General features: G+C 51.7%; 1 protein-coding gene across 6 annotated transcripts; it reads left to right on the forward strand.

Moving 5' to 3' along the window:
- The first annotated feature begins 138 nt into the window (after window positions 1-138).
- On the forward strand, window positions 139-6,125 carry MEAF6 (MYST/Esa1 associated factor 6). Of its 6 annotated transcripts, XR_004309550.1 has the most exons (9): window positions 139-284; window positions 409-524; window positions 985-1,072; window positions 1,180-1,225; window positions 1,648-1,837; window positions 4,391-4,420; window positions 4,524-4,581; window positions 5,201-5,234; window positions 5,631-5,926. XR_004309550.1 is itself a non-coding variant. In XM_015883603.2 (8 exons), exons 1-8 carry the CDS (start codon window positions 189-191, stop codon window positions 5,637-5,639), a joined length of 609 nt encoding a protein of 202 aa, XP_015739089.1. In that variant the 5' UTR covers window positions 139-188; the 3' UTR covers window positions 5,640-6,125. The 6 variants fall into 6 exon arrangements, 4 of the variants coding, with proteins under 4 accessions (XP_015739089.1, XP_015739090.1, XP_015739092.1 ...); XM_015883603.2 differs by lacking the exon at window positions 4,524-4,581 and having other exon boundaries at window positions 5,631-6,125; XR_001559387.2 differs by lacking the exon at window positions 4,391-4,420 and having other exon boundaries at window positions 140-284; window positions 5,631-6,125.
- Window positions 6,126-12,023: the final 5,898 nt, after the last annotated feature.

Here is a 12,023-nt window from a genome sequence, read left to right on the forward strand (position 1 = left end):
TGTTGTTTATTGCACAGACCCAAATCCTGGATGCTTTTAGGGCTCCCCATCACCCCCCTCCCATGTCCCTATTAAGCCCGACCCTATAGCGGCTGCGGGGCGGAGCAGGGGGGCGGAGCGCTGTTCAGTGCTGCCCCCTAGCGGCCATTCCCCGCAGCCCCGCCCGCTCCCCGCAGGCCGCAGCCGCCATGGCCGCCCTGCACGCTAAGTCCGGCGGACCCCCGCAAATCCCGGACACCCGAAGGGAGCTGGCCGAGCTGGTGAAACGCAAACAGGAGCTGGCGGTGAGCAGGGAGCGATGGGGACGGGGGGGATAAAGTGGGAAGGCGGTGAGGCTTGTGGTTGTGGTTGTGGCCTTAAGGTAAGGCCAGGCCCGCTTCTATGCATCGCGCTGTGTGTGCCCGGTAGGAGACGCTGGCCAACCTGGAAAGGCAGATTTATGCTTTCGAAGGGAGTTACCTGGAGGACACGCAGATGTACGGCAACATCATCCGCGGCTGGGACCGTTATCTCACCAACCAGAAGTGAGTGTGGACCCCAAACCCGCCCTCCCATCCATCCCAACCCCCCACCCCCCCTTTCCATGACCCCCAAACCCCCCTCCCATACATTCCAACCCCCCCCTTCCCATGGACCCCCAAATCCCCCTCTCCATCCATCCAACCCTCCCCGGCTTCCATACCCCCAAACCCCCTTCCCATTCTCCCAACCCCTCCCCTTCCCATGGACCCTCCAAAACCCCCTCCCCATCATCCCAACCCCTCCCCTTCCATGACCCCCAGAACCCCCCCTTCCATGACCCCAAACCCCGCCTTCCCATCCATCCCAGCCCCCCCCTTTCCATGGACCCTCAGCCCCGCCTCTCTCCCATCCATCCCAACCCGCCCCCCTTCCTTCCATGGGACCCCCAAACCCCCCTCCCCATCCATCCAACCCCCCCCCCCCCTTCCATGGGCCGCCTCCATCCTCTTTTCTCCTTTGCAGGAACTCCAACAGCAAAAACGACCGCAGGAACCGCAAGTTTAAAGAGGCCGAGAGGCTCTTCAGCAAATCCTCAGTCACTTCTGCTGCGGTAAGAGCTGCCCCCAGCCCCCAACCCCATGGGACCAAGCTGCTGTGGGTATCTGTTAAGCCATGAGTGCATCCCTGTTGTCATTAACACCCATTTCATCCTTCCAGGCTGTCAGTGCGTTAGCTGGAGTCCAGGATCAGCTCATTGAGAAGCGTAAGTCACCTCTTCACTTGGCAGAATTAGGAAGAATTGAGCTTCTCCCCACAGCTCGGCCCCATCTCTGCTTTGTTGGGCTCTCTGCTGTCCACTTTGGATGGAGAAACCAGGATTGAAGTGATGCCTTTAGATGTCTTGTGTCTCTCCATCAGCTGCACGTGGCTATGGGAGGAGATAAGAGCTTCACTACTGGAGGCTGCAGCCTGTTGTGGGCATCCAGCTTTAAGACCTTTCCTTCTGCTGTCACCATGGCTTTGGGTCTGACAGCAGGGCTGCATTTCCAGTCCTTGGCACCAGAAATTTGGGTGTCTGTAGTTCTTGTAGCCCTTTTTTCCCCCCCATACTTTGCAGGAGCAGCCCTGGGATGTGAACAGTGAGGTGATAATCATTGGGCTCTTCTGCTTCTCGTCCCATTCCAGGTGAGCCGGGCAGTGGGACTGAAAGCGACACATCTCCAGACTTCCATAATCAGGAGAACGAACCCAGCCAGGAGGATGCTGAGGAGTTGGATGGATCAGTGCAAGGGGTGAAACCCCAAAAAGCAGCTTCTTCCACTTCTGGAAGCCATCACAGCAGCCACAAAAAAAGGAAGAATAAAAACAGGCACAGGTTAGTGGCACCGACAGCCTTCTAGTAGTGCAATGGGAACGGTTGGCTCTTGCTGATGATGTGAAGGGAGCTAGTAACTCGTCAGGTCGTTTGGTTCTATCACTTGCTTTGAAGCTGCCTGTGCTCCTGCTGCTCTCCTTGTGTCAGGGAGGGAGGCAGCTCAGCAGGCATATTCAGCACAGGGTACTCACAGCTCAGGTGTTTCTGACCAGGCTTTGTGGGTTCTTTTCTCTTTTCAAGCAGAATAAAGCTGTCTTCCCTGCAGTAGAGGAAGATGACAGCCCCGGCTTCCTGTGGTTGTTCTTTGGTTTCTACTGAGCTAAGGGAGATAGGAATGTCAGTGCTTTCTTTGGAGGAGGAGGATGGAAAACAGCTTAGAGTGTTCTGGGGGCTGCCGACACTCACTATCTTTACTACATTTTCTACTCCAAAGCTTTCCTGTTATCGTGTCCCAGAGTCCTTTGATTATAGCACGTACAAGTTGCTCTATCACACAGACCACAAGCTCTTGTTATTAAACTGGCCTGAAATTCACATGAAACAGATTTCCTGAGCTCTTTGTGATTGAATTTAGGTGACCACTTCAACCCTTTAAGGCGCACCTTCAAGGCAAGATGCAGCACAGTGGGCTGACAGCTCACATTGGGATTCATTGAATTCCAGTGCTGCTTTCCCTGGATGTCAGGTTCTTATTGAGCTCATTGGCTTTGGGTATGGATGGATATTCCTCTTTGAGGAGCCTTCCTATACAAATGGTTTATAATACAGTGATAGATCCCACAGGGACTGCTGGGAAAAGGTCTGTCTGGGAGACACCAAGGTAGGTGTAGTGCCTGAAAGCCAATTAATTACGACTTATTAGTTAGATTTTCAGCCATTAGCATTTTTAATTGGAAGGTCAGGGTTTTCTCCCCACAGCAGCCTTATTCAGGCACACATCCCAAAGTATTGGATGTCCTTTTGGGTTCCTCCTGAGCAAGGAACCAGCAACAGTTCAGAAGTGGTTTTTAGCCCTCAGGCAGTTGGGAGGAAGGCCAGGAGTAACAGAGCACGTCTCTAAACCACTTCAGAGAAACAATCTGTACGACTGAAGTACAGCATAAGAATGCTGCTGTTTCAAACAGAATCCAAAGCACTGCTGGGCACTTACATGGACCACAAAGCAATCTGCTGCAGGTACAGTGGGGTCTGCTGCAAATGCCATAAATAATATAAACTCTTTTGCTCCGTTACATCACCCAAACTGTAGTGACGGGTGTTAGGAAGAAACTGCCCTACTGAAAGCTTGTGTTGCTTTGGGGTTTCTTCTGCATTCCTTCCTGTGAAGCAGCTACTATTGGAGACACAATATTGGACATGAGGAGCCCTGGTCTGATCTGGTATGACAATTCTTATCATCCTAAGAGATGCATCTAAAGAACCCAAAGGATTTTGCAGTAATGCTTAGCATGGCCAGGTAGTGGAAAGTGATTAAATGTGTTTGTAATGCAAACTGTTAGAAGTTGTGATCGCTGCTAACGACTGCCCCCTAAATTACAGCAGAAGAGCCTGAGTGATCTTCAAGTATATCCAGGTTTAAACCAAACAAAAGCCAGTCCCAGCTTTGTTAATGGCACAGCTCATTCAGAAGCTCTTTCATTTCCAGCCTATGTTTGAATTCTGCTCACCTGAAGGACTGGGAGCTGCTGGGAATGGATGCTCTGAAGGTGCATTGACTTCCACCAGTGGCAGCGAGGAGAGGTGGATTCAAATTGAGCAGAGCTGGTGTGAACAGCTGGGTTAATTTCTGACTATTCAAACAGGGGATCACATGGCAGTGCTTTATTGAAGCCATCCTCTCTTCCCTCAGACCATAGAAGGCCCAGATGGTGATTTTCTATGCGTTCAGCAATTATTCTCAGGGCTAAAAAGTGTTTTAGGGGAAAACAGTCCTTCCTCATAGGGATCCGGTGCTGAGAAGCACCAAATAGAGCAGTGAGGGTTGGGGTAAAGTGCCACCAGTGTGAGAGCTGAGATGTGGGGTGGGAATGCAATGAGCCACAATTGGACTCAGCCATGGCACCATTCCGAGCTCCCAAAGGGATGTGGGTGGAAGGCTGTGTGTTGTGTGAGTATTGGGAACATTGAGTGCGTACGTGGCCACGTGGCTTCATGGTTGTGTCCACCTCTGCCTGAACAAGCTTTGCTTTGCTTAATAATCCAGACAAAGCCACTGCTTTCTGACCACCCGTTGAGGTTTTGCGAGCAAATCCGTTTCCTGATCTCCCTCTGAGCTCAGCACACAGCATTCCCTGCATAACACCGCTCCTAACACCTCCCCATCCTTGAGATCCACCTGGGAATGGGACAATATCCACCCTGCAGTGCTTTTTCTTATGCCCCATTCTGGTTAAAGACACTTTGCAGAACTTCATGGCGTTTGAACACCGGCTTTTATTTCTTCATTGACTTTGTTTTTAGCGTTCTCGCTTAGGGTGGCTAATGGACTAATTGATTTAATTCCTTAGTGTATTAATTTCTATTGCTTTCTTCCTTTCAAATGCTGCCCCTCAGCCCGTCTGGCATGTTTGATTATGACTTTGAGTAAGTTTGACTTGAATTAGTACTTGTGCTGTGTTGTTAGTGTGTAGACACCGATGTGCCTTTTGAGACCTTTCTAACCCATAGTTTATCTGTTTAATTGTAGGTATGTATATTAGGTTAGGCTGGGAAGGTTATTTTAAAAACAGCAAAGCGTGATGGAGGTAACCTTTTATTTAATAACTTCGGCAAAAACCAAATTGAATTAACTTCACACTCCTTTACCTCTCTGCTCCGGGTTTGAAATAGATGAGCTCTTTAATACGTAGCTTAAAAACTGATTCTTCTGGCTTTGCTTCTGAAGGAGATCAATGTAGATTTGGTTATTTCCTTCTGGATGTAACATAACCAACTCCCTACCTCTGTCTCCTGTAATCCCCACCACCTTAAACTCCTCTCTCTGTTCCAATAACCCTTAATGCTATGTCTGAATAATGACCTGTGGCATAGTCACACATCTAACCAGTTAATGTAGAGCATGCGTACGTAACCGTGTTTCTTTATGCTACGTAACTTCCCCGTGATCTTTATTAACTCTTATTCTGAATGGGACTGAATCTGCATTGTGGCAAAGAATAAAGAATCCACTCTCCCTCTCTTTGCTGCTCTCTTGTCCAGTAATATTGGGACAGCGATTTGGCTCAGCCCAATTGAGAATGTGGATTGAATTAACCAAAGTAGCCTTTGTTGTAGCCTGTGCCATATGCAGTAGCTGGTTCTTTTGAGACCTACTGTTTGTGTAACGTATTGAAATGGACGTTTCTCTTATCTTTCCAACCACAGGATTGATCTCAAGTTAAACAAAAAGCCGAGAGCTGTAAGTATCAGTGCTCTGTCACCGTTTTTGTTGCTCATCCTGGAAAAAAAAAGCCTCCTCTGCCATGATATGAGGTTGTTTTTGTGCTTGGGGAATGCGTAGGGATGAAGCTTAAGCATCGTCTTCCAGATGTAATAGTAAATGAGCCCAGGTGGGCTCGTTACGGAGCAGGGTTGCATTGAAGCCGCGTGTGCTTTTTATGAGCAAAAAAGCTGTTTTGCATCTTTGTTCTGTTGTGAATTGCACCGATAACAGCACCTGGTTTGGGCTGAAAACAAACCTCTTTTGCCTTCACCTGATGGTGTGTAGAATGAGAGAAGGCGAGGAATCCCAGCTCTGCCAGCAGAGGTGGAGGTAGGAAGGTCTTAATGTGCCCATCTTCTCCTGTCTCTACAGGACTACTAGAAACATCAGTGCTGAAGATTCCGGGATCCAAGCCTACATGAATCCCCACCAAGAATAACTGCAGTCATCCCAACGAGCTCAATGGCAGCTCTGTGGCCACGTGTGTGCAGAAGGGAGCAGTCCACTCTAAAAGAACTGTGGGGGGAGAAAGACTTGGGACGTGTCTTTGCATCATATTTAGATAACCTGTGTTACAGGAGATGAAGGTGTAGTTGTAGTAGTCCTCCATTCCTGGCTGTTCTGCTCTTCCAGCTCAGTCAGGAGCTCCCTTCAATCAGCTGATTTTATTGCTATAAAAGCATGGGGAGGCATTTCCCTTCCTGCAGGAGTAGGGCTGTGATTCACCATGTCCCATCCATGCTGTAATGCTTAGGTTCCTTTTGTTACTGAGACGTAGCTTTGTGGTTTTGTTTGTTCCTTTGTTTTGTTTTTAACCCAGAGTGCATCGTTAATAAATGGGCTTTTGGTTTGTTTTAATGCTTGTAAGAGAAGAAGGTTCTTCATTTTGTGGATCAGCTCAGTTTGATTCTTAGGTAGGCAGAGAACAAGGTGGTCACCCACTTTCTCTGCCATTACTTTTAAATGCCATCCCCTGCTGTTGGCACAGTGCTTTTAGATGCGGAGGAGGCAGGAGCTCAGAGCCCTCCTGTTCTTTGCTATCTCTGACATTGGGTAGATTCTCTTTTTAATACAAACTCCCCTCATTTGTACATAATAAAAGTTACATTTGTCTCTTCCCATATTCAGTGCTTCCAGTTTCACACAGCAGTTGTTTGCATCCCGTTACCCTTTGGAGGGATCCTTTGTGCTTGCTTTCCTGCCGTAGACATAACACAGAGTGCTAGAAGGGATTGCCAGGCATTAATCTCCAGCCACGTTCAACTAATCCTGCTTCAAGGTAGGGCTCGGATGGCAGGCAGTCCTTGTGCTGCTGCTGGCGCCGTGCCTGCAGATAAGGGATGAGCAATTTGGATTGCCAATGGGAAAGTACACGGAGGGATGAATGTTTGGTGCTTTTCTGCAGCCACCGAGTCAAGATCCCGGTGTTGAAATGAGCTGTGCCTTTCTCAAGGCGCTGTATTACCAGTCACCTGTAATGCTTTTGTTTGCTTTGACAGCTCAGAGGGGGAGAATGCCATGTAAAAGCTGTAGCACTTGCCTTACAGCACTTGCCTTACAGCCTCCCATCTACTTTGTGTTGCAGCAGAGCCTGGATTCTGCCCTGCTGCACTTCTGCTTTTTTGGGGTCCTGTGTTGCAGCTCCTTGTGGCAGTAGCAGAGACCATCTCCCCCATGCAACCCCTGCAAGTGAAGATGAATGCATAGGAGCAAAGTTCCCCCTTGTTTTCTCGTTAGGGAATGAAGGCAGCTCAGTGTTTGCTGCCTTATCCCACAGCAGTGAGTGCTGCTGCTGCTGCTCGGCCATAGGGAGCTGCTGGGACACAAGTGGTTTAATGGGAGAGCAGCAAAGCTGCCCTACTTTTATTTGTATTTAAAGTTGTTCCTCTTAAGAGGTAAAAGAGAAAGAGGAATGGAAGCTGTAGGAAATAGCATAAAGTCCTAACAGGGCCTGCTTTGCAGTGGAAAAAAGACGACTTAGCTGATGGTTTCTGACTACTTGACCTCGGTACAAAAGCTGCTTTGCTTTGGTGCTCTTTTTCCCCCTGTGCTGCTGTTCTAAAAGCAAGGTTAGGAAAGGCCTGACCACAGTGCTGCACTTGTGACCTCAGGGACAGTGTTGTACCTTATGGGCTGGAACATTTCCCTGCAGAGAAGCAGCAAAAGGGCTCCTGTCACAGAGATGTTATGGCAAAGCATCCATCAGCTCCGCATCCCTGCAGTATGGGCTGGGGGTGCTGCAGCTTTCCCTAAAGGAAGGGGATGAACAGACTCAGTCTGTTCTGATTTTGGAGATCGCTGCCCATCAACATAGAGCACGATGGTAAATGCTTTGTGTTTCGAGGAGCACCATCCCGTCCTGCTGCAGCTTTCAGACTGAGAAGCCTCGTTGTCCTCTGGGGTCTGCTCCAGCAGAGGGAGCAGAGCTGCACGTCCCGGAGCAAGAGCTGCCAGCAGTGACAGCGCTGCAGCATCACCTTCCTCCATTGTAATAGAAACATCTGCTCAGTTTGAGGATGGCAGCATTGAGGGGTGTGAGACAGAGCCTGGAATTGCCTGAACCTTCCCCTTTATTTCTCTTACACAGCTGGAGGTAGTAAAGCTCCCCATGCCAGGACAGCTGACCTTGCAGCTGGCTGCCCAGGTTTTTACACCAATGCTAATGAAAACCAAATACAGTTAGAATAAACCTCAAGTCCTTTGCTTGCACAAGATGAATCCTAAGCAAAGAGAGGGGTGGTGGCCCAGCAGCCATCCTCCTTATAGCGACTGAAGGTAAAGCAGAAGTCCTGTTAATCCCTGGCACGGCCTCGTCACCAAGAGGATTAGGGAGGCATTTAGTGATCCTGAGCAAGGGGCTGAAGGCAAACCAGCAGGCAGGAGGAGCAGCAGTCACCACAGCACTCCAACTCCTGCCCAGGTTGAGCTGGGCTGCACTGCCAGGTAAGTAAGTGGGTAGAGCACAGGGGGGAGGAGGGACCCAGCTGCCAACCATTGGCAGGGTTTGGGTGCACCCTGCAGCTGCTGCCTGTTATATGGGAACTGCAGCACATCTCCATTCCACTCTGTGGCTGCAGGATCCCCATGAGGAAGCAGCACAGCCCAGGGAGGTCGTGGTGGAGGCAGCTCCTGCTTTCTGGCTGCTGGCAGCTCCTGTCCCTGTCCAGGACCGCTCTGCATGGGCTGCAGTGGCTCTGGAGGCTGTTGTGGGTCAGTACTATGGGGTTCCCTCACTTTGGGATTGTGTGCATGTGTGGGCTCTGCACCGCTGTGGGATTGCAACCCCATTCCTTGGGCAGGAGGTGTTGTGAAGAGCCCTGGGGATGTGGGGTCTTTGCTCCCCCTCCAGGCCCTGCCTTGCACCCAGTGGGTCTGACTGCACTGTGATCTCTCTCAGTACCTTCTGATCTGCTACACAAGCTGCTGGGACATCGCCTTCCAGTTTGCTGAGGAGGTAAAGTCCCCCCACACATAGACACCTCAATGCTCTCCAGCAGTAGGGACTTATAGTGATGCAGTGCTGGGTGGAAGAAAGGCTTCCATGGGCACCACGCAATGGGGTCCATGGTGCCTTTTTAGCTGCTGAGGGTGGACCATGACAGTGAGGAAGAGGAGGAAGGGACCGCTGCTGCTGCTGCATTGGAGCCCAGACAGACAGGTGGGTGCTGAGGGGCAGGTGGGGCCCTGGAGCCGGCTCAGATGGAGCAGGATGATGGTTCTTGGACAGTGCTGGAGCTGCAGCAGCTGCATGATGCCAACGAGGCCACACTGGGGAGGTTGGAGGCGCTGGAGGATGACGTTCGCTTCCTCTGCACAGAGCTGGGGGCTGAGAAACTGCTGTGGAGCAGTCGGTTCCTGGAGCTGCTGCGGGAACAGCAAGAGCTGCGGCAGAGGGTGGGTAACCCTGCAGGGTCCAAAGGATCTCTGGAGGGTTCCCCTTTTACTCCCCCCCCTCCCAACACAGTCACTCATACCCTGTTCCAGCTCCTGCAGAGGGACAGCAGAGACAGCTCTGAGCTGCTGGGAGAATCCAAGGAGCTGAATGGGGATGAGGGAGAGGATCCTGCAGGTAGAGCTGGGGGTGTGGGGTTGCATTGAGATGGTGTTTAGGGAGGGGGCTCCCAGTCCCTGCACACTGCAAAGGACTCCATGGGATGGAGCAGCACTGATGGCCAGGCAGCCTCTGGGAGCTCAGTGCCAGGCAGGAGCTATAAGTGCCACTGTGAGTCGGGTACCAAAGTCTTGCTCAACCCAGAGCTGGGACAGCACAGTCCTCTCGTGTTCCCATGTCCCTGTATGTGCCCATCTCATCATTCTCATCTCATAGCACTTAGTGCCAGCAGGGTGCTGCCTGGTCCTGCCCAGCCCTGCCTTGCCCAGCCCATTTAGCTCACAGCCAGCTTCCCATGTGCTTGGAGATGGGGTCCTGGCCACGTGTGGCTCTTATTGCATCCAGTGCTGTGCTGGATCATGGTGCTACAAGTTGTCCTCATGCTCAGAACAGAAACCTGGGAGCCAAGCATCACTCAAGGCCACACAGCACCTCCTGCTCTGCCCCAGGGCAAGTCAGTGCTGTTCCTACTGTCAGGGCCACACACAGGCTGTGTCCACAGCATAGGCAGTGTGCCCTGGGGACCCAGCCAGCATCCTCCTCAGCTGTTGCAATGCATCGGGAGTGTCCCAGAACAAGAACTGTGGTCACTGAAAGTTCCCACCATCACCTTTCACAAGGAGGAGCTGTGGCAACGGAGGGATTGCAAAACAGCAAGCACTGCCCCGTTTACTTCCTTCTTGGATGAATACATCCCCTCCATCAGCATCTTCCCATATGTGTTGCAACTCCAACCAGCCCCTGGTGGAGGGACTCATCATGGGGGAGCAGCTCAGTTGCTGCAGTGTGAGCATGGAGCAGCCAACACCAACCCACCTCCCCCAGAGCTGATATGGAATAAAGGACAGCTGCTTCCATTGGGTCTCATTTATTCAGTGCACACCCAGCCCTGCCCCAGACCCCCCACTACAGCCCAACACATGGCAGCAGCCAACGCTGTGCTGAGCACTGGGTGCAAGTGTGTTGCAGCCGTGATTCACTTACGGAAGTGTTTATTGTGCTGTTCAAAGGAGCGTGTGGCAGCAGCACTTCCTACCCTGCAGATAATCCTGCCTTCTGAGCAGCCTATGCAAAGCAGCTGCTCCTCAGCTGTTCCCACTGCAGCTCCAGCCCCATGTCTGCCCTTCCCTGTAGGTACAGGGCCATCACCAGCTGCCTTTTTGCTTGCCAATGATAGATCCAGGCCTGCCCAGCTCCCAGCAGGTGCCAGATAAAGGGGAATGCAGCTCTCTGTGCTGGGTAGGATAAAACTATGCTGCTTCTATCTCCTCTCCAGCTGCTGCTTGCTGTGAGATGGAGTTTATAACTGGCACCAGCACAGAACTGGGCCTTGGCTCATGGCTGAAGGTCAGCCCAAGTATATGACCCTGCTTGTTAGTCCTGCAGCCCCACAGCTTCTATTGGGAATAGCTCCATGCCACACCAGGCAGACTTGTTTGCTGCTGCTTGTCAATTAACCCTGTGCTGCTGTGCAACAGCTGCCACCAACCTCATCCTGCTCCGAGCCCCACTGCAGCCCCTGCTTCCCAGGGCACAGCATGCAGGGACTGCTCCTCCCAACGTGCCCATGCAGCACCCACACAGTCAGGGAACTGATGCAATGCAAATAGCAGCAGCCTGACTCATCCTGCATTGACCTGGCTCCTGTATTGTGCTTGAGATGGGAGAGAAGTGCCATAAGCAGTGAGGCTCTGTGAAATGCTCGGGACTCCTGCAGCAAAACCCAGTTGCAAACTGGAAATCAGGAAGCAGCATCCAAGATAAGCAACCTTTGGGCAGACACATGCTGCTGCTTGGTCACCCCAGGCCAGCACCTGCAAGCATGGGTGCAGCAGAGCCTCTCCCCTGCCCTATCTCTGGGCAAAGCCCTACACAGCACAGCTACCCCCCTGTCTGCTTTCTCACCCTAAGCTGAGCCAGAGCAGCTCCCAGGTTGCAGAAACCTTTCCCTGGGGCCACCACACCATGCAAATCCTCCTGACCTGTTGCTTCAGCAGATGCTGAATTGACTCCAAACCATTTGTGCAATGCAGGCCTTCAGGGGAGGCAGGCAAAGGGAAGCACAGCAGGGCTGCCTCTCCCTCCAGCTCTGCAGCTTCCCCATGGGATGCAGCTGGCTGTTGTTCCCCTCTGTGCTCATATGGGGCTGAGCTCCATGCTGCTCTCAGGGCACTTTGCTCAAGGAGCTGTTGGGGTGGAGAAAGTGCTTCTGATGCAACTCCCTAAAGGAATAAAAGGACTCTTGCAAACCCTGGCCTTATGGAGCACAGGGCCCAGAGGAGCAATGGAAGGAAGCACAGCCAGAGGGTGAGCACTGATAGGAGCCTGCAGGCAGCTGGCTTCAATTCTGTCCCATCTCACAGCTGGGGCATCACTGCTTGTTTCCTGCCTTGCCCAGAACAAGGCTGCACCTCACACAGAGCTGAGATGGGAACACAGCAGGCTCTGCCCCAATCCTTGCCACAGCACTGCACTCCACTTCTATACTCCAAAGAAGAAAGGGAAAGTAGAGATATCCCACTGCACTGACTTCCAAAGGAGGGTTCTTCCCCTTCCTTTCATTGCGTAGTGAAAGCAAAGCCTTGATGATGTTTAACTAGTGTTAAAGGGAAGAGAAAGAGCTGGGTCTCCTCTACCCACCACAGCACAGCCCC

Source organism: Coturnix japonica, chromosome 23, assembly GCF_001577835.2.
Source record: "Coturnix japonica isolate 7356 chromosome 23, Coturnix japonica 2.1, whole genome shotgun sequence".
NCBI lineage: Eukaryota > Metazoa > Chordata > Aves > Galliformes > Phasianidae > Coturnix > Coturnix japonica.

What these genes read in the sequence shown, in the direction of transcription:
- MEAF6 (XM_015883603.2), top strand. Translation starts at nt 189, where the DNA reads ATGGCCGCCCTGCACGCTAAGTCCGGCGGACCCCCGCAAATCCCGGAC. An exon ending in GGATCAGCTCATTGAGAAGC is followed by an intron (nt 1,226 to 1,647) that starts GTAAGTCACCTC and finishes GTCCCATTCCAG; the next exon opens with GTGAGCCGGGCAGTGGGACT. An exon ending in ATGTTTGATTATGACTTTGA is followed by an intron (nt 4,421 to 5,200) that starts GTAAGTTTGACT and finishes TTCCAACCACAG; the next exon opens with GATTGATCTCAAGTTAAACA.